Consider the following 20,817-nt stretch of genomic DNA (forward strand, 5'->3'; position numbering starts at 1 on the left):
TTTCCGTCTGTGCTGCACCACAGGCCGGCCCCCTGTCAGCCCAGTGTTAATGAAACGCACGCCAGTGCTACATACTTCTGTACATGACAACGGCCCGACTGCATGTAACACAAGGCACAAGGGTCACTGGTGAGACCGCGTACGCACAGTGAATGCACAGTTTGTTGCGAGTTTTCTGTTGCTTTGCAGGCTGCTCTCTCTTTCATGGTTTAAACGCTGTGGTGTTGCAGTCGAAAGGCAAACGGGGAACTTGCAGAAGGACAGGAAGCTGCACTTTCAAAAATGCCAAAGACTTGGGAATGAGTACTGAGTTAAACTCGAGTGCACTTTGTTCGAGACGGTCTTTGTTCCGAACTTCTGCAATATTTTCGGGTCAGATTACTTCCATTCTCTGTGAGGCTCCTTCGAGCCAAATATACTCAACCAAGTCATTGTTTCTCATCATTATCATAAGTGTTGGTCTGAAACTGACATTCTCATGCCAACAAACTGTATGACACTGTCTCTGTCTAGCACATGAGCATAAGATCACTTTCGCACCTCACTAATTCTATCGAAGCAGAATTTGTGCGATGCAAATTGTGTTTTCATAGTGCCAGTCCAAACACATTTAAAGACCTTGCAGTATTACAGAGAGAAACTCAACAGCTCAAAATGTCTCCTTAAACTAATAAATAATCCCTTTTTATTGTACCCTCTCTTTCCAGGAGACAAATGAACAGAAGCTGTTTAAGATCGCCAGCGAGCTCTTGCACACAGAGAAGGCCTACGTAGCGCGGCTCAACCTGCTCGACCATGTGAGGAACTCGCCGAAAATCACTTCTGTTTTTTTGTTGGTGTTTTTTTTTTTGGTAGTAAAGGTTTTACATTGTACAACAGATTCACTGTAACTGCATACGTCTGCATAGGTGTTCTGCGCTAAGCTAATGGAGGAGGCAAACAAAGGGACGTTCCCCGTGGATGTAGTGAAGAACATCTTCTCCAATATCTGCTCCATCCACGCCTTCCACAGCCAGTTTCTCCTTCCAGACTTGGAGAAGCGCATGGGAGAATGGTGAGCTCCGAAATGCACGTTCATGACGCTCCATACTAAAACCAGTTCTTAGAGGCTTGCTGATAAAGCTGATAAAGCTGGTAAAGTACCTCAAATGCAAACAACAAGGTCCTAAAACTCATCAATAAGGGATTCACCTTGCTCTCGTCCTCCCTTTCCTTCCCTTCCCTGCAGGGATTCCACACCTCGCATCGGAGACATCCTGCAGAAACTCACACCCTTCCTCAAAATGTACGCCGAGTACGTGAAGAACTTCGACAAGGCCATGGAGCTGCTGAAGCAGTGGACCGACCGTTCGCCTCAGTTCAAGGCCATAATTCAAGAGATACAGGTGTGGACTCCAGAATCCGAATCTAGATTCATGAAACGAGCGAGTAATTTGTTGCGTTTGCTTGCGAGTTTCTAACAGGATTGAGGGTTTTGCGGTATGAAATAATTTCATGTTAAGGAAAAAGAAAATCAAGCGTTCTCATTTTCACCTGCACAGAGTCAAGAGGCCTGTGGCTGTCTAACGCTTCAGCATCACATGCTGGAGCCGGTGCAGAGAGTCCCTCGATATGAGATGCTGCTTAAAGACTACCTGAAGAAGCTGCCTCAGGACGACCCTGACCGACGAGACTCAGAAAGTATGTGGAAATAGTACTTTTATCGCACTTAAGGTACTTATTAGACTATAGTTTCTTGTTTTGTCTAATGCATTTTATGTTTTTAATTGATTTCAGAATCATTAGAAATTATTGCCACAGCCGCTACTCACTCCAACAGCGCCATAAGAAAATCGGTAAGTAAAGATGTTGATTTAGCTTCTTGATACGAAATTAAGCCAAAACTTTCCTATCTGACTAAAATAAATATCCCCCCAGGACAATCTAAAGAAACTGATGGAGATATACGAGATGCTGGGCGAGGAGGAGGACATTGTTCACCCCTCTAACGAGTTCATCAAAGAGGGCCACATCCTGAAGCTGGCAGCCAGGAACACCTCGGCCATGGAGCGATACCTCTTCCTGGTGAGAGCAGCTGCAGGGCACACACCACCGCGTTCTCGCCTAATGAAGGTCGCTGCAGGGGAATACGCTGAGGCGATAGTTTGTCAATTGAAACAAGTGAATCATTTCATGCCAGGAAGTCCTCTGTGAAAGGATACGTCGGGGGCACATGAACAAATCTCTCAATTACCGAGATTACCAGTTGATGTGATTATCTTCTGGGCCGGCTCTTATTAGCTGCTCGTTGAATGTGTCCCCGCCGGGTAATTCGGGTTACCTGCAGAGTTTTTCAGGCTGTTGAAGGAAGCAAATATAATTCTGATCCGTGCAGCTCACATGCTCACGCGGCTTTCTTTTTCCGCCAGTTTAACAACATGCTGCTGTACTGCGTGCCCAAATTCAGCCTGGGAGGGCCCAAGTACACCGTGAGGACGCGGATCGGCATCGACGGCATGAAGGTGCTGGAAACGACCAATGAGGACTACCCTCATACCTTCCAAGTGTCGGGCAAGGAGAGGACGCTGGAGCTCCAGGCCAGGTACTTTTGGAAATACGACACCCGATAGTTGCTTCCCACGTTAATGTGTATAATTACATGTAATTTGGCACACCACATTATAAAGTCATATATATATATATATATATATATGGAATTCCACCCAAATGAGCACACCCAGTTTTCATTTTTAAATCCTGTAAATCTCTAAATAACCTCCCTGACCACGACCAATTGCTACGTTGGTGTTATAGGAGGAACAGGAAGTGGTGGATATCCAGTTCCACTGTTTTAATGCTTTCGTTTTTTCGTCCCCCTCCTCAGCTCAGAGCAAGACAAGGCAGGCTGGATTAAGGTACACACAGTGCAATCACAATCATTTATTTAAGTTTAATTTTACTTTTAGGATAACGCCCATGTTTGATGTTGTGTCCTTGTTGTTTTCTTTTCCTCCCAGGCTTTCCAGGAGACCATCGAGATCTTCCAGCAAAAGAATGAGTCGTTCAAGAATGCGCAGAAGGACGTGGAGGAAGTGTCGGTCAGTGCTGCATCAGTACCGTACGTGGTGAAAGTGTCGTCGCATGTCTGAGCCGTCAAGCTGATGTGTGTGTGTTTCTGTTTGAATGCAGAAAGCTGAGCTGGGGAAGCGCGCTCCTCGGTGGATCCGCGACAATGAAGTGACGATGTGCATGAAGTGCCAGGAGCCTTTCAACGCTCTGACGCGGCGAAGACACCACTGCCGAGCCTGCGGCTATGTAAGCAATCTGGATGTTTTTGCCCGACGCATAATGCACGGGCAGCGGGTGAAGGAGAGAGCGATGCTGGGGGGGGATAAGTGCAATTTTAAACACACAGATGTGAAATAATGTGATACGCACGTAGCAAAAATACCCCCAAGCAGCAGGGGTGGAATAAAACCAAGTACTTAACTTTTTAATTGTTTTGCGTATCTGTGTCTGTATCTATCTGTAATCTTGCCTAACTGACCGAGATGATTTCTTTTTTCTCACAGGTGGTGTGCTGGAAATGCTCAGACAATAAGGCGCCGCTTGAATATGATAGCAACAAGATGAACAAAGTGTGCAAAGACTGCTTCGGCATCCTGACGGGAGAGGGGAAAGCTGAGGGCAAGAGGAAGGGCATCCTGGAGGTGAATATATACCTGTACTCTTAGTCGACAGATTATTAGGTGCACCCTGTACTGCAGTGACGGCTGGCCCAATAACAGACACTCAAATTTAACTGCACCACTCACTGCAGCTGAACATTAAGATAAGATAATTCATTCCCTTTATTCATCCCCATCAACATCACAGTGGGGAAATAAGGATTTCTTGCAGGGCTGTTGTATTACAGGCAGTTTAGACTTTTTTTTTTTTTCTTGTATTCATTTGTGGCCACCTTTACTGTTCAGATCGAGGCCGGTCAGTTCGCGGACAGCAGCATCATGTGCGGCTTCCTACAGTACTCTGAGAAGACCAAAATCTGGCAGAAGGTTTGGTGCGTCATCCCCGAAAAGGAGGGCATGGTTCTCTATCTCTACGGAGCTCCACAGGTGAAACATGAGGCAGAAAATTTCAAACAGATGTGTTTATTTAACGGGTTCCTGCAGTGATTTGATGAGTTCTTTGTTTTGTTCTTGCCTCTCAGGATGTGAAGGCCCAGTGCACCATCCCCCTGCTGGGTTATTCCGTGGATGACAGCCCAAAAGCCGGAGACCCTCCGGCCAGCTTCCGCCTCACCCAGTCCAAGTCCATCCACAACTTCTCCGCCGAAACCGAGGACCTCAAGCAGCGCTGGCTGAAAGTGATTCGAGTGGCGGTGACGGGAGAGATGCCAGAGCGCCCTCAGACCAACGACAGCACGTTGGACACCAGCAGCACACAGGAAGCCAGTACTGATAGCTCATAATGGCGCGTGCTCTACGAACCTGCTGTCGGACTTTTTTTTTACATACAAACTGCTGTTTCAAGAGAGAGATGGGATGTGCAGATGTGTGCTGCATGCACGAAACACAGACACGCACTCTCCGTTCTGCCCTTGAATCTGAATCTTAAAAGACAAAGTGGAGAAATAAGTGCTGGATAAGCTGCCTTTTCCTTGTTTTTCCTCCTGTGTCTCACTCTATGCCCGGATTTTCTCCACTGCTAAAGCTGTGCTGGATTACTAACGGACACTTCTGGTACAATCAACACTAGAGCAGAGGGGCCTCAGGATACATGAACCTCCCTCAAACAGGCACTATTAAGGACAGCTCCAACTCAGTCTTTATGGACCTGAGCCAGTGGACTACCCCAGACTTACAAATCGCCCCGTTGAGGATGCAGAGCGAAGCGAAAGGGCCAAACTAAGTCTGCCGGTGCTGCAGCTCTCTTTACCTGTACAGTATAAATGTTTTGTTTTTGTTCCCCGGAGAAGGAACAGTCGTGTTTTTATGTACAGAAATTAGCCACGAAAACTTTGTTTCTATAAAAAAAATAGAAAAAAAACTAAGTATGATATAGAGTATTTACAGTATTCCCCTTTTTCTTTGCTTGAGAAGATGGTTGCAAAACTGTAATAACGATCATGTGGTCAGATAATGATGATCTCATCTCTGCTGAACAATCTGTCACGTCAGAAAGCCGTGATTTGTGAATCAAATTGGCGCAGATGCAATCCTGTCTGAAATACAGATTTCCACGCTTTATAGTTAAAATATAAAACACAAAGCTTTGAGGATTTGCTTCCACAGAGTCGGCAAAATGCACTTCAATTCCCACAATGCATCTCAGCTGCAAGGTCTGTGCCTGTTAAAGCTCTTTCAAAGCCTGTTACCCATTTTATTAATGGGGTTTGTGACCGTATTTTAAGCCTAACGCAGGATTTTCCTGATATCTAAATAACATTATCAGGCTTCTGATCGTCAAATAAGTTAAATAACCTTTTAAAGATATAGTAAATAACTATATAGAAAGGATACAAACCCTGTGGTATGCACAGAGCTCTTTATAGTAACATGCCACATTGCAATCATGCAGGTTCTAAATGCTCGTCACAGTTCAGTTCACAGGGAGAGAGATGGGATCATCATCGTCTTTTTTTTTATGTTTAGCAGCACAATCAGACATAGCAAGCCAGTGCGACAAATGTAAATGTGTTTCTAATGCTGTAATTAATTTTTATTATTTAAAGTAATTTATAGAGTACGACGAGCATGATCTGTTAAACGTAGCACAAACTTGTTCCCTCGCTGTCAACTAAGAAGTGCTTTAGGTAGAGCCTATTTTTTGTTTTTGTTGTTTCCACTAACCAAGCGACCAGTCCGTGTACTGGACGGACTCTCTACGTCCGTGGCGAGGGAGGGGGGACAGGGGACGGGGGAAATGTGCCTATATTTTCCACAGTGAGTTCAGTTCGTTCATGCCCACGGCCCTGTTCGCGGAATTTCTCCTGTGCTCGATGCTGGTGCTCACCTCTCTGAAGTCTTTGCCCTCAGTATTCAAATAAAAAAAAATAATAAAAAAAAAAACAAGAGCACAAAACTTCTCTCTGTTAGATCTGAATGTATATCCGGATTTTTATGTCCTCTCTTCCTAAAGGAGAGAGAATCTACGCACTTTAAAGTCTAAAAAAAGTGTACCTTCAAAGAAAATAAAATTACATTACAATGATTTATGTGGATCAGGATTATTTGGTGATAAAAAAGACTTCATGTGACTGCGATGTTACTTTCACAAAGAACAGCTTGTTTTAGTTCCTTGTTTTGCTTCTCCTGATAAGACACCTAGACATGCACGTAGAAATAGGTGCACTCTGTAGCTGCTGTTTGTTAGATATGACTGAAACTCGAGATTGTGCGATGGTTGAAGCTGTTAAGTCTTTCTTTTTTTTTTTTTAAAAACTACAGGAAAACAAATGTGGATATGTTCCTGTAAAACAAGAACAGCACAAGCAGCGGCATTTTTGTGACCCTAATTTTACCTTACAAACAAAAATGAACTCTGCTAATGAACTGTGATTTACGTTATGTGTTGAAATAGACAATTATTTAACAGATTTAGAAAACGTTTTTATTTTCACAAATGGCAAAAAACATACATCAGACAGAGCAAACAAAACAAGTAAAAGTTTCATTAAGTTTGTTTCGCAAGTCTGCAGTTTCTCACTTCCTCAAAAAAAAACAAAAAAACACTCCATACACAGCGTTAGTTAACATTATCAGTATTGGTCACACAAAAAGTGCATCAAATCAGAGGTGCACCAAGAGGAGTAAAAAAGAGTCATGTTTCCAGATCAGCGTTCTGAGTCCATAGGAGTTTTCTGGTGTTGTTAATCGTTACGCAATCGTTGGGAGAAAGGGGGAGAATTTAGGTCTTGTAAAAGTCTGTGTGTGTCTCAGCTCTTGGGCTGCCGGAGCAGGCCGCGGATCCTGCGGACGAGGGCCTGGATGAAGGTGTAGCGGGAGCGGACCTGGCTGTATAGGCTCTCCACCTCGAGGAGCTTCCTCTGCAGAGCCTCGCCGAATCCTGCGGCCATGTCGCTTTTCAACTGCGCGCACACACAAACGGGAGGCAAGACAGACGAGATCAGGAATGATTTTAGTGTGAATATGTATAATTGTGTGAAGGAGAGAAAGAAATTTCTTACCAGGTCTAAGTCCTGCTGGCTGACTCTGGATAGCCCGAGTCCACGTCCTCCACTAGCCTGCAGCCCGCCAAACGAGTCTGAAGAAAGAAAATAAATATAAATCACGCTCCTAAATAGATATGCTAGGTACATCGGCAATATATTTAAGAATAATTGTCATTTATTTCTTACCGTCCATGAGGCGTGATCTGTATAAACTGGCTCCAGGCAGCAGGGAGTCCTTGGGGTCGGTGGGGGTACAATGCAACAGGTAGTACTCCAGGTGACGCCACAACACAAACAAGCAGGTCTCAATAACATCTAAGGAGGAGGTAGGTCAAGGTATTTCTACATGGTGTTGTTGGATGCTAATCTCCATGAGTACTCATTACGACAAACACACACTATATGGCAAAGAAAGCTTGAAATGACGCCAATCTGTTTAATGTTGTTAGTGCTGCAAGGGCCAAAGGATACAGGAGCACAGGGCCAGCAGCTTGGCTCTGTTGTTGATAAGCTGGACCAGTCGTCTCTTGGCTAGCAGGCTTCTCTGGACTGATGAGATTTTCTCCACCCCTCCTGGGCCCGACACCAGGCCTTGGCACAACTACAGAGAAGAGGTCTGTGGTTAAAACTGAAGCACAGTGGAACCAATGTGGTGCATAAAATAAAGAATGTTCAACTAACAAAGAAATATTTTATTCGAGAAAATCCCCACAGCGAGTGTCAGACAGAGTGAATTAATGGATGGGTTCATCTGTACCTCCTTGAGCTCCTCGGGAGGCAGCTGATCCAGACTCTGCAGCTTGCCCAGGCTCTGTCTGTGACTTTGTTGGAACCTGAAGAAATCTGCAGCACTGTTCTTGAGCAGGTAGAGGACCAGACCCAGGCTGGGGACCCGGGAGTAAGCCATTGATGGCACAGTGGATGAAAGATCTTTAAAAAACAAATAAGAGCTTTGGTTCAGTCTCATACTTGTGCTTTTAAAAATAAAAAGATACTGGACTTCTAGATTAATCAGTCACCGAAAACAACATTTTACAGTAAAGAGTAAACAATAAGTACTAGGATAAGGCAGGAAGCATGGTTTGTTTAACAGTGACATGAGTCAAAAGCCCAGGAAGATTATCACTGACCGGTGCGTCCTCCGTCCCTGCCAGCTGGCTCGCTGCCTGACGGGCTGAAGAGGCAGATGCTGAACTGTGCCTGGGCAGAGCTCTGCAGCAGGAGGGTCTGGCAGTACTCCATGATGTTAGCGCACACCTAGGGACAGAGGACAGCATTGCTTAGGTCAATGGTGATACAGAACTGATGAATAATAATGGATACAAACTCCACAGACATTTCAGTGCCATTTATATTCCTTTTTCCCCAGTGGAAATTTTTATTTTGGAGTACACTTGGTAACCTCCTACAGACTGAAGGGAAGTCAGGCCTAAAATAGTCTACCCACCCACCCACCTCTCATGCCTTGTTAGACTATTGTTACACTATTTATAAAAGGATTTTGTCAAACCTGTTGCATGGCCACCTCCATCTCCTCTCGTTGTTCTGCTGAGTCTCCAGGTGTAGAGATCTCAACCTGCTTTAACAACCGCTCCCGCTCACTTCCTGCCAGACGGCCAAGCAGTGACAAACACAGACGCTAAAAGGAAAAAAAAAAGAGACACGTTACTTCCTACACTGAAAATCAGATGAACTGGGACGGATACGGAAGGTGGCTGTCATAATAATGACATAATAAAAAAACAAACTGTCTGACCTGGAATCTGTTAATGTGTCCCTGGAATTCCATTACAGCAGCACTGGCAACCTCTCCACCCATCTCAAGGACACCTGAGAGACCAAGCAGCATATGAACACCTGAAAGCCACTCACTGAGCTACTGAAACATGAAAATGCTGTTTGGTTTAAGGTAAAATACAGAACAGAAAGTGAATTCAAGAGTACCTGGCAGAGCTGTTTTGCTGATGATTCCAGTAAGCAAAGATAGTTCCTGCAAAGCTCCCATACTGAGCTCCTGGCTGCGCAGCAAGGACTGAATGGTGTCTGCATGGACTATCAGCCACTGTAGAACCTACATAGACACACATTGTGGTTAATTAACTTTAAAATTTTGTTTTTGTCAGCCAACTAATAACAAATACTTAAGGACGAACCAATAAGACATAATATACTGGCATAATAAAACAGATTTTTTGTGCTGACCTGTGCTGCCCCCTGCTGGTGGTTTACGGAGGTAGACGTCAGGATCACCTGGAAGAGTCTCAAGCTTGGTAAAAGAATCTGCCTGTAGCGGTCTATGGGACTGGGGATGAATCCTGATGGGTCCCTCATCACCCTGAAGTTTATAAAAACAACAGAAAAAAAAAAAAGTTTTGAAGTCAGGACTGAGTTTGGCAATTTGGCCTCAAAATGGCCAGTTCAAAAATATAAATTAAAATGTCATGTAATTACAAAAAGGGATTTTAGCCATCCGCTTTCTCCTTCCATACCTGTGTGCGTCACTGTCAGGTACCATGTCAAACACCTGACACTCGATCAGCTGCGCCACCAGCCCACAGCGCAGCAGCTCCACCGCTCCCTGCCCTGTCTTAGCCACGCGAGTCAGCAGAGCCTGAAGACACACAGCAGAGTTTTCACCTTCATAACTCACTCTCACTTTGAGCAGCTTTAGCCTCCGCCTTTTAAAATGATCCACTCACCATCTTGCTCTCATAGATGTAGAGTGGTTTGAGGAGTGGAGGCTGAGGAGTGAGAAGCGTCTGCAGCGCGGCATCATCCTGTCTCAGGCTCTCCACTAATGAGCGCAGGTAGCCACTGTTACACAAGTACAGCAGCCACTGGTTCTGGCGGTCTATTGACAGGATACGGTCCAGCACTGCCAGAGCGAGCATCTGACAGAGAGAGAGAAGAGAAGGATGAGAAGGCACTCAAAACAGTATCAGGCTTGGACAATGATAACAAACAGAGAAAGGTTTCTAAAAAACTTGTTTGTTTGAGATAATATATAATTACTGTAGTGTACTGTATAAACCTTACCCTGCTAATTTCATGACCATCACAAGCATCCCTACACACGACCTCCATGAGAGCGCTCCCGTAGGTTTCGATGATAGCGAGGTTCTCTCTCTGCAGTTTGGAGAAACCATCTTCAGGGGCTGTGAGGCGCTCCCACATTGCTTTCCCTGCTGCAAGAGCAAAGAGATTTACTCAGTTGACTATAAACAGATAAGAACAGTCAGAATTTGTCAGGAAATACAAGAAATAATTAAGAGACTGTCTGTATTATTATTTCTTTGCTGTACCTGTCTGCAGAGTGTCCGGTTCTTCGGGTTTCTGGGCGATTTGCAGGTAGTACAACAGAGAGCCGTACAGGTGAGCACGCAGACGCTGGTATCCACCTCCTTTAAGGGTAGAAGACAATTTTTTTTTTAAAAATCATCCTGACAATGTATACCATATGAGAATCCTGGGTTTACGAGTCAAATGAGATTTCAGTTCCGACTAACCAGTACAAAGGATGAAGTCCAGCAGCTTGCGGAGGATCAGATGCAGGGCAGAGTTGGCGATGGAGGCAAAGCCAGAGGATGCTTCTAGTCCCACCCCCTGCTGCTGCTCAGAGAGCACCGATTGGCTGAGCTGGGCTGTCAAAGTGAAGACTGCCCCTGCAACAATGGGCATCAATTCTCCTGCTGCATCCTCATTTAATACCTAGAGAAAGCCCAACGACAATTTCATTTAGTTGTGAATTACAAATTCCCTATCCCAGCGCACATGCAATGAGTGCTGAGGTGATCTTAATTTACTGCAATTTACTGCGCCAAACATCCTCACTAACCTTATCATGCAGGTCCAGCAGTAAGTCTCTGATGATGAGCTGCCTGTCATCAGCAGGTATGAGATCAGCAGGGCAGGCGGTCAGCAGGGTCTCCACCAGGCTCCTCCAGGACTGCAAGGCATGCCGCTTTGCACTGAGACTCCGACGGACGCGGTTGCGTTCCACCACTTGCTGCAGGATGGAGTTCACCTCCTGTGAGAATAGATGGAAAATGACATTTTGACACAAAGGATTCATTGCATCAGGGACAGAACTGCTGTGGGAGTAGGCTTCTGATGTGATTACAGTTGAAAACAAGAAGTCAATCCAATTTTAATATTTGGAAAGTCCATTTTTAAAACATGTTGGTTTCCATCTAGATATTTCTGCCCCACACATAAATCCTGCTAGTCATAGTTCACTCACATCCATTAAGAGAGGCCTCTGTCCAATCGCCGCCATTCCTTGCAGTGCGTTCACCTCTGCAACCAGCACTCTATGAAGGAGCTGTAAGGAAAATGAGGACAAACTTCGATGCAGGAATCGGTAGAAAATCAAACTTAAAAAGTAGCTGAATCAACCAAACCAGAGAAAAAAAAACTAATCATCCATCTGCAAACCCACCTTAACGTTGCACACGGTGTGTCCTTGCTCGTTGACGTGTTCACAGTTGGAGATCACCTGCTCTATCTGGGTGCGCTCAAAGAAATCCAACTGCAGCAGCTCAGGCATATCCTGACTGAAATCAATTGCGTCCAGCACACTCAGCAACTTCCTGCGCACTGATGAAGAAGAGTCAAAGACAGCATGTTATAAATCTTAAGAACACAGACGACAGCTGTCATGAGTGACTTCATTAGAGGTGCAACAAACCTTTAGAAACTGTGTCAAAATGCAGGAAACCGCTGACTGATCTGGTCTCCTCTTCCATGCCTGATTCCCCATCGGCTAAAAATCAAAAATACGAAGTTCTTAGGTGCATTACATTTGCTGGGTATGGGAATATGTGAGAGTTTGGGAAGGTTTTGAGGACGTTTACGTAAAGAATGCATCTGATACAAAGTCTTCTAAATATAATCAAACTTCATATCAAAAAATACAAAAAGTAAACAACCTCACAACCTCAAAACTTATATAGGGGGAAAAAAAGAAAATATATATGGAAGATTTTGTAGAATCCAAACCTACTCATACCTGCATGCTGCGCGTGTGGCTGATCATCCAGCAGGAGGCTGACAAGGCGTTGTGTGTGTGAACGCTGGCGGTTCAGTGAGGTGACCCTCAGCTCGATTGCAGCTGTTTTCATGAGCCAAGACATCTGGGAGAGGGCAGCAATCTGGTTTTCTGAAAAGAAATGGAATCATATTTAATGAAAGTCTTGTACTATTAAAGTGAACCATCATTACTCCTACCTTTTAGATGCATTTTTTTTTCCTTTAGGCACAACAAGCACTAATTTCTATTAATAATACTGCTGCTTTCTATTCTTACTATCTCTACTATCAGGACAACAAGGATTCTGAGCTCACCAGGCAGGATGAAAGGTAGGTGCTGCAGGTGGGAGAACAGGAAGTCCTGGCTTGTCCTCAGGTAGCGCATGGTGGGTCCAGATGTGTCAGGGCAGGCACACAGCTGGTAGATCACCTGAGAGAGCAGAGGTCGCACACCGACTTCATGTACACATCCAACCCATGCGGCAGACATGTGCTACACTTCTCCCTGCAGAGACTGATCTCCAGGTCAGGGCCTTCTTTTGTCATTACCTGATAGCAGAGCTCAGCCAGGTGTGGGGCCTGCTGTGTGAGTACAGGGCCAGATCTCTTCTCAGTGCCTCTCTGCAGCAGACTCAGGATGGCGTGCAGGCAGCTGCGTGGGCATCCCAACACACCTGTAAGAGAAAAGTCAACATCATAACTAAGAGATAACACTCTACCGATCCATTTTCCACTCAACTCACAAATAGAATAAACCAATATGTACACTGCTGAGGCCAGACATTCACCTGGGTCTTGGAGATTGGTGGAGGAAACGGGTTTCTTGACTTCATAGCCCAAAAGATAAAGGGCCAGATTGGGTGTCTTCAGCTCCAAAGACGTGATGAGCAGGTTCAGAATATGAATCTGGGTTTCATGTCGGATTCTTGCCACCTTCTTTTGTGGGTCTGCGTCTGAAGAGAAACAGTTTGGGTGGAAAGGTGAAGAAGGAAGGTGAGTTAAAGTGTGACGCTTGCAGACTTAAGTCTCAAGAAATGTTGCATAGACCACGAGGAATGAATGAGGCATGTCTCACCATCTCCTTTCTCGGTTCCCTCCTCAGCCTCTTCATTGTCGAGACACTCCACAAAGCCTGCCATAAGCTTGTCACTCACCGCCTGAAGAACAGAGACATACATTGATCCCTGAACTGAAGTTCCACAACAATGAAGCTTATGTACCCACATCGAGTAGAAAAACAACCTGACTTTTTACTATACATTATACTAGACATCATTTATACACTAGTATGACATAGTGTGAATTGTTTTTAGTGTCTCTCTGTCTGCTCTGTGAAGGAATGGCAACCTGTCCAGAGTGTAGCCCGCCTACTGCCAAGTGGCACCTGGGACAGCCTCCAGCCTGTGGTGGTCCAGTCGACTCTCCAGAGCATGGAGGTATAGGTAATGGATGGATGGTACGACTTAATAGACTTAAAAGGCTCTGGTTTTAGTCTAAAATTCAATTTATCTCTTGGGGGGAAAAAAGATATGATAAAATATTGGCTATACCTGGCTGTGTGTGAAATCTCCCACCAGTCTTATCTGTATATTGGGGTAGTTGGCAATACGACGCAGAATCTTGGCACTCTGGAAAGCAGCGTCTGGGTTTGAGCTGCCGTGGTACAGATACCTGCCAGAGACAAACAAAAATCCACCAAAAAGTTAAACACCATCAACCTTTTAGAGAGTCTTCATTTAAATTACTTTACACATAACCTTCATTGACTAGAAAGGAGGTTTGACATTTCAAACAAGAACGAACTCAACAAAAATACCAATACCACAACTTGTCTTCTCTTACCTGGCGATATTAACAATGTGATCGGCCCTTCTGGTTTGAGGACTGACCCCCTGCAGGAGCTGTTCCAGGGGAGAAACCAGCAGGGACGACTGGCTCTCTCTTAGTAGGTCCATGAACACCACTTCCTTCTGCAGAGCCAAGTCCAGTAGGCATAGGCAGTGCAGCACGGCCGCCTCCAAGTGCTTCTTACCTGTAGGGAATGAGAAATGAAGTGCGTTGCCATAACAACCACACACACAAACTATCCCTATTTCTCTGACAGCAGCAGAGTATGTTCTCTCACCGGGGAATGGTGCATAGGTGTCCAGCTGGCGTACGCCCTCCTCCAGCAGGCTAAGGCAGAGGGCCAACATGGGTGAGTCGTTGAGCATGTGGAACATGATGCTGTGGCCGGGGGGCTTGTGGGCCGGGACCTGCTCACCCTGCAGCTCCACCATCTCCTGGACAAAGTCTGATGGCTGGGGCTCGTAGTCCCGCAGCAGCTTGTGGAACACCTCCAGCACAGAGTCAGCTACCTCCCACTGAGATGTGACAGAACAAATTAATATGTGCACGTTTTAGCTACAGCTTAGCAGTAGAAGAAAGCTTCACCTTCTCAGCTGGATGACGATATGCTCTGGTGGGGAAGGGTAGGAATACAGAGTCACGCAAGAAGTTCAGGTAGGGCTGAAAGCCTGGCACACGTAGTCCTGCCCCCAAATTGACAGGCAGGCTGCTCTCGACCAATGTGCTGATCAGGTGACAGAAGGCTCGCGTCAGTGGGTACTCCTCACAGCTCGACTCAATTTCATTCAGTTCGACCTGAGAACCAAGAACACAAGCCAGAAAGTTTGTCACTTCTAAGAGTTTCAAATTAGATTGTACGTTGAAAATCTTAAATCTTATTCACTCACCTCAATTCCAGCTGCTTGTCTCTGTCCTGGGGCTCTAACTGTCTGAAGGATCTGTGGTTCAAAGAAGAGGAGTTATTCGATAATGAAATACTCAAGCAGCAAGCTTTGAAATTCTAAACAAGTGGCAAGTCTTTATAATTAACTTATCTATCCACATATAAGATTTAGCAACTAGACAACATCAGGTATTTTTTTTTTTGAATGGAGAGAGTACAAGAATAATACAATCTACAGAGAATACATTCAGGGTTGTTTGTAGACTAATGTTGCTAAGCTACTTAATGCTTTCAAGTCTGTTTACAGCAATTCTTAAAAATCTGCTCAGCCACGAAAAGGGTTTCATTTTTTCTAGGTTTAACTTGGAAGAGTTTCTGAAGGCTTGTGCAACTGTCCTTGGGAAATCTATTTAACTAAAAAACTGACAGCAGAACTATTCCTGAAAGAAAATCTGTCAAACTGCTGAGAATCAAAGCTGTCAAAGATGAGATGAACTAAAAATATAGCTTGAAAAATTCTGATCCACAGAGAATATTATCATAACTGCTTCCATGAGTCTGACAGAAGAGAGTCAGTTTGTGAATTTTATGTATTATCCCATTTCACTTTCAAAAAAGAAAAGGCTCCACTAATGAGAATCCTCTTCTCTTGTATTAATGTGATTCATTTTCCCAACAGAAATGAAACACCCACCTTTGTTATTTACTTTCAGTAATCATGTTCACATCTTCAAATAAAGTATATCATCCTTGCTTATAAAAAACACAAGCTATAATGGTTCTACTCTACCTGTGTGTACTCCAGCGACTGCCAGAGTGAAGCTGCGATCTCTGGCGACTTCCCAAACGCTGCCAGGCAGCGCAGGAGCTCGGCCTTCAGGACTGGAGGAACGCTGCACTGCAGCAACCCCAACATGACTATAACAGGAGTCCACTGGGGATGCTCACACAACGCCAGACGAGCATTCTCACTCTGGGGAGGAAAAAAACACAAATAAATCTTGACTTCGTGTTACTTCAGAATGAAATATGGCTACAAGTGATGATGCATGTTGTGCCATACCCATGTAATGATGGTAGTAAGCAGCTGCAAAAAGGAGGTTAGTCCGTCCAGCTCTCTCTGGGTGATGCCCCTGAGTGGTGGGTGGCGGTAGTGTGCTGCGTCTGGATTTGGAAGGTCCCGTCGCAGATTCTCATGGTAGAGCATAAGGGAGTGAAAAAAATGTTCCCAAGACACCGGGCTACCTGAGACGCCCTGGATGTTGTCACCTGCACATATAAACAAGAGGTTAGTTGGTATTCATTTGGATACGATTGAGTTGAGTTACTTTAAGCATTAAAGGTTAATATGAACAGCAAAAACAACAACTAATGATCTTCTGAATTACTGCAAGGTGATCTCTTTGGTGAAACTCCAAATTCAAAAAAAGAATCCAGAAATCTTTTACATGAAGGAAGCAATCTGCTCTTACTATGTGTAGCTCCATTGGTTTTAAGCAGACTGAAGCAGTAGTGAGCACACTGAGGGCCATTGGCAAGGCCTTTCAGCATACGTAGATAGGAGATGTAGAGGTTAGAGGGCAGAAGGTCTCCCATCTGACGCACAAACTTGGACAGAACCACCTATAGCAATGATCAAGAAAAGGAAAAACATCTCTCAAAAGAAGAAAGTCATATATTTTATTTTTTAACTGTAATTTGAGTCTAGAAAACATACCTGTTTATGTGGAGGCCGCTGCAGGGCCATTCCCAGGTAGGATCCCTGCAGTGTGGTGTGTTGGAGAGACTCTGTGGGACACCAGAACTCAAGACCCAGTTCTAACCCAAATGTGTCCTTACTGTAAAACTCCCCTATCTGAAAAGACAAACCAGCACACAGACAAACTTAAACCAAATGTGTCAGTCGAGCACCAGTTAAAAATGTGAAAGGTTACATTAACTAATACAGTATGTGTATGTAAATATTTGCTTTTTAAAAAAATAAAACTCTGACCAGGATCATGAGATGATCCAAGTCTTTGCGCAATGATGATGGAAGTTCACTGTCCATCTGTAGGGACATGTGCACCAGACGGGCATCTTCATCAGCACGGTTACGAAGCTGCTTCACCTGAAGAGATACAAACACACGCAGTAATTAAATACTTACACTCAGATGCAAAAGAGAAATAAAATCTGAGAATTAATTGTAGAATACCTAATCTGGCATGTTCATACCACAACATGATATCTACAAAAAATAAATCCAGGAGGATCTCTAACCTTCATTGGCATAAGTGCCAGAAAGTCTGTGATGAGCGAATGGAGGCGACGGATGTAAAATTCTTCCTGGGAAAAACTCTCGCATCCCAGCATGCCCTCCTTCATAAACAAGAAGACATCTCCCAGGAGAGCCTGGTCAGCCAATGCCTCATCTGCCTCAGTGAACTCAACCAATGCTGCACAGCACAAACAATGACATAATACATTAGTTGGCTACAACTTTAAAGAGCGGATATTCCTTCATACAGCTCGGGAGGTCCAAGAAATACAGGTCGTACCGGAGCCCTGTGGTAGCTGGGAAAGGACTCTCAGAGACAGGGCCCAGGCCAGTCGACACACAGCCTGCAGCCCTGGAAGCTTCCATGGTTGACCGTCCATCAGACGAGTGTGCACTGCAGAAACGTACTGCCTCTCTGTCAGCAAAGGCAGCGCCTGGAGCAGATCTATGGGAACACATAAACAACTCTTTAATGCCTGTAAAATGCACTAGCAGAAATCTTATCGAGTGTTTCTTTGCACTGGATCTAATAGTGACAATTTAACATCATGCACTTACCTTCTCTATCTTCAGTTCCCTGCTCTATAAAGCTGACATCCAAGCAGTAGAGAAGTGCCATAACCAGAGCCATGTTCACACTGTCCAGTGAGCCATCGGCTTGAGCTGTTACCGTCTCCAGATGGCCAATAAGAGCCAGAGTGTCATCTTTAGTCAAGGGTGATTGGCAGGTCCACAAAAATAGGCTGTCTGCCAGTGCTTGCCGACATTCTTTGATGAGGTCTGAAACCTGGTGACAGAAGTGGAAAATAAAAGTTATCCAAAGTTCTCCCTCCCTTTATGATGGAAAATAAATGTAATTTGAATTTGTTGTCCTACTTCTTTCCTGTGCTTTTCATTGCCAAGGCCACGCTCCTTCTGTAGTCGTTCAAACTCCCGCGTCACACTTATCTCTGACACCAAGGTTAGGATGCGTCTGGTCAAACCCTGGCTCATTAGCTCATCTGTGAAACGTGTTGTCAAAGCCACGAGCTCTCCACTGCCATAGCAAAACAAAAACGTGCAGGTGAACAAAACATTTATAGGCGAGATACACACACAAAAAAAAAATCACCAACAGGCACTTGTATTTGTTTAAATTTACTACTTGTTGATAATATTTTACCTTAAATCCAAGGTGAAGGTCTTGCCATGTCGTGACTGGATGAGTGTACGTAAAGAATTGGCCATGCAAAGTTTTCCATCCCAGTAGAGTAAGACAGCCACTAGACCTCGTGTTAGACCTGGAAAATGAGGCTGCTGCTGCTCACCTGAAGGAAATATAATCAGAAAATCAATTGTGTTAAATATCACAGTCTGTACAACTGACAGTCAGAATAGCCATTATGATCAATTTTGTGTCCCTAAAGCAAAATGGAACATAATTATGTCAATTTACAACTTTCTTTTGCTTACAAGTCACGCATTTTTCTCATGTCCACTGTACCTGCCAAAAGAAGCTCCAAAGCTGCCAACTCTCCAATATCAAACAGATCACTGAGGATGAAGGCCTCCGTCAGAAGCTGTTCTGGAAGAAGCCGCGATCCTTGCTGACCCTGAATGGCGATGCCTTCTGTGCTGGCTTTACGCACCTTTTCTCTCTGCTCTGCACTCTTTGGCTAAAAATTATGAGAAGACCATAAGATACTGCCATAAGACTCTCAAAAGACACACTGTATAACAATGCATTTAACTTTCCGCACTAAGGAAGACAAGCTACACAGACAAAAAAATACTAGAACATCCACAGTTTGCAAGGCTGTGTCGTTTGCATAGTATCTCACCGGGTTCCTGAAGAGTGACATGAAGTGCGGTTTGTGTTTCTTCAGTTGCAGGTCCAGGAGGTGGACACTTTCCGTCTGTCTCCTCAACACAGCTCCATCCACCGTCTCCCATAACTCTTTCAGTGGCCCCCACAGACTGGCTCCTGGGTAGAGTAGATGGACTTTTAAAGATCTTGGCTCATAATACAAACAGTAATTTCTGACAATTCTCTTGTGCATTATGATACATAACGTGAGTGAATGTGTTTCTGCAACAGCCGGATCCTTGCCAATAAATCAATATTAATCTATATAATCTAACCTAATTGCATCTGATGGAAACTGCTTATGTGTATACTCTGAACCAATGCAATGATCAGTAACAGCTACTGGAGGTGTAACAGGTGGTCATGTGGCTAATATAGTTGACAGTACCTGCACACTTAATAGTTACAGTTACAGAAATGTTCACATTATTTACTAGCTACTGTAAGGCAAGTACCAGGAGGTATACACTCACTTGCAAGTTTACTGCATACACTAGTGATGAATGCAGTGTAATATAAGCAAATCGTAGCTACATTAAGCTTGTGTTATTCAGCATTTCTTTAAAATCACTGTGGTTTGTAGTACTATTTAACTGTATTGTGTTGTTGGCACGTGTTTATATTATTTTGACAATCCCAGTTTAGTCAGTAGGCTAAGCTGAATAACACTTCAATTCAATGCAGTTTAACAGCACCACAAACTGCATCCTCCAAACTGATCATACAGTTGAATTACCCCCATGTGTAAGCTGCTTCAACCCAAAATGAACATTATTACTATTAGCTGTTTTATTAGAATGCATTTCTTTTCACTAGTGTTCTTAATGAAGTTGTAAATGACTGTATATGGATGTGGTTGCTTAATTAATCTGACCAACGTTACCAGGAAACAACCGACGCTGATTTATTGCTTACAGCCGGGAGAATAAAAAGCCGGACACCGATTTAAGTTTGGACCCTACACTACTTGTAAGTTATTTCCTAGTAACTAAGGCGCACTGGCACAAACGCTTTCCTGGTGTAAGCTTTTCCAGACACTGATGCCAAAACATGGATTTGCTTGCTCTAAGCTCCATGTAAATTAGTTTCAGTTTTACTTCAAAATAAGCAAACTCGTCAGACGACCCGTTTGACAGGCGTAGCGACAAATATGTGTCCAAGGCTTTAGTTTTAGTTGTTGTAGACTTGAGTTACGAGTAAATGTAGTCACAATCAGCGCTTGCTAACGTGACGTTTATTGGCAGGGCTGGGCTAGGCTAAGTTAGCCTAACAGACTGAGACTGAACTTGAGTGATCCGGCACCATGTGGTCAAAAGATAAGATATTCTACGAAACTGCCACCAAACACTGACTATTTCCCTGCTCATGTGTGCATTAACCATTCACGTACACCGCTCGAAATGAACCTAGTAGCGCAACTTAATGAAATAAATATAGTTACCCGAATTTACCGCCATCTGCGCCGCCATGATACTCTCGGAAAACTGGACAGAAGCGTCTGCGCATGTGCCGGTTTGAAATTTAAAATAAATAAATGTGTTACGCTTTGGTTATGTTTGCTTAGCTAAAAATACATCTCACTCCTAATTTTAAATGTATATTAGGTAATTATGTCTATTCGATATTATAAACATTATCGCAATTCTGTATATTTTTTTCAGGCGGGGTCTTCGTAGAGTAAGCCGGCCGTTTATCTAGGTCGGATGGAAATTGTGGTTTACCGGCGCTCATTAACTTCTCAAGAGACAATTTAAATTGACAAAATTAATTTTTTTTTTATTAAATAATGTAGTTTTTTT

The 20,817-nt window shown here is 44.1% G+C and overlaps 2 protein-coding genes across 5 annotated transcripts in view; one reads left to right on the forward strand and one right to left on the reverse strand.

Moving 5' to 3' along the window:
- Window positions 1-6,193, forward strand: part of fgd4a (FYVE, RhoGEF and PH domain containing 4a) — a 53,382-nt gene extending 47,189 nt beyond the window's left edge. For all 3 annotated transcript variants that reach the window (XM_084555531.1, XM_084555532.1, XM_084555533.1), the window contains 13 exons: window positions 708-797; window positions 909-1,054; window positions 1,229-1,385; window positions 1,542-1,680; window positions 1,777-1,835; window positions 1,918-2,064; window positions 2,409-2,581; window positions 2,864-2,894; window positions 2,997-3,077; window positions 3,169-3,294; window positions 3,552-3,689; window positions 3,954-4,094; window positions 4,190-6,193. In XM_084555531.1, coding sequence (XP_084411657.1) covers window positions 708-797; window positions 909-1,054; window positions 1,229-1,385; window positions 1,542-1,680; window positions 1,777-1,835; window positions 1,918-2,064; window positions 2,409-2,581; window positions 2,864-2,894; window positions 2,997-3,077; window positions 3,169-3,294; window positions 3,552-3,689; window positions 3,954-4,094; window positions 4,190-4,450 — 1,689 coding nt within the window. In that variant the 3' untranslated portion in view covers window positions 4,451-6,193. The remainder of the gene's footprint in view (window positions 1-707; window positions 798-908; window positions 1,055-1,228; window positions 1,386-1,541; window positions 1,681-1,776; window positions 1,836-1,917; window positions 2,065-2,408; window positions 2,582-2,863; window positions 2,895-2,996; window positions 3,078-3,168; window positions 3,295-3,551; window positions 3,690-3,953; window positions 4,095-4,189) is intronic.
- Window positions 6,194-6,310: 117 nt separating this feature from the next.
- nup205 (nucleoporin 205) lies at window positions 6,311-20,637 on the reverse strand. Of its 2 annotated transcripts, XM_084555530.1 has the most exons (42): window positions 20,460-20,637; window positions 18,993-19,135; window positions 18,656-18,827; window positions 18,335-18,479; window positions 18,049-18,208; window positions 17,731-17,959; window positions 17,453-17,617; window positions 17,175-17,350; window positions 16,906-17,022; window positions 16,630-16,767; window positions 16,385-16,535; window positions 15,976-16,181; window positions 15,703-15,885; window positions 14,917-14,967; window positions 14,615-14,824; window positions 14,307-14,544; window positions 14,024-14,213; window positions 13,732-13,852; window positions 13,257-13,338; window positions 12,970-13,134; window positions 12,731-12,855; window positions 12,497-12,611; window positions 12,162-12,311; window positions 11,841-11,915; window positions 11,592-11,749; window positions 11,394-11,474; window positions 10,989-11,180; window positions 10,660-10,861; window positions 10,456-10,554; window positions 10,190-10,338; window positions 9,853-10,044; window positions 9,643-9,764; window positions 9,356-9,488; window positions 9,098-9,224; window positions 8,910-8,983; window positions 8,664-8,792; window positions 8,284-8,410; window positions 7,911-8,083; window positions 7,625-7,754; window positions 7,340-7,468; window positions 7,169-7,245; window positions 6,311-7,069 (listed from the first exon to the last, which is right to left on the reverse strand). In XM_084555530.1, exons 1-42 carry the CDS (start codon window positions 20,485-20,487, stop codon window positions 6,917-6,919), a joined length of 5,982 nt encoding a protein of 1,993 aa, XP_084411656.1. In that variant the 5' UTR covers window positions 20,488-20,637; the 3' UTR covers window positions 6,311-6,916. The 2 variants fall into 2 exon arrangements, with proteins under 2 accessions (XP_084411656.1, XP_084411655.1); XM_084555529.1 differs by lacking the exon at window positions 20,460-20,637 and having other exon boundaries at window positions 18,993-19,755.
- Window positions 20,638-20,817: the final 180 nt, after the last annotated feature.

Source organism: Chelon labrosus (genome assembly GCF_963514085.1).
Source record: "Chelon labrosus genome assembly, chromosome: 11".
Lineage (NCBI taxonomy): Eukaryota > Metazoa > Chordata > Actinopteri > Mugiliformes > Mugilidae > Chelon > Chelon labrosus.

What these genes read in the sequence shown, in the direction of transcription:
- nup205 (XM_084555529.1), bottom strand. Translation starts at nt 19,211, where the DNA reads ATGCACAAGAGAATTGTCAGAAATTACTGTTTGTATTATGAGCCAAGA. An exon ending in GAGATTTCACACACAGCCAG is followed by an intron (nt 13,339 to 13,731) that starts GTATAGCCAATA and finishes TCTGTTCTTCAG; the next exon opens with GCGGTGAGTGACAAGCTTAT. An exon ending in GGGAACCGAGAAAGGAGATG is followed by an intron (nt 13,135 to 13,256) that starts GTGAGACATGCC and finishes GTTTCTCTTCAG; the next exon opens with ACGCAGACCCACAAAAGAAG.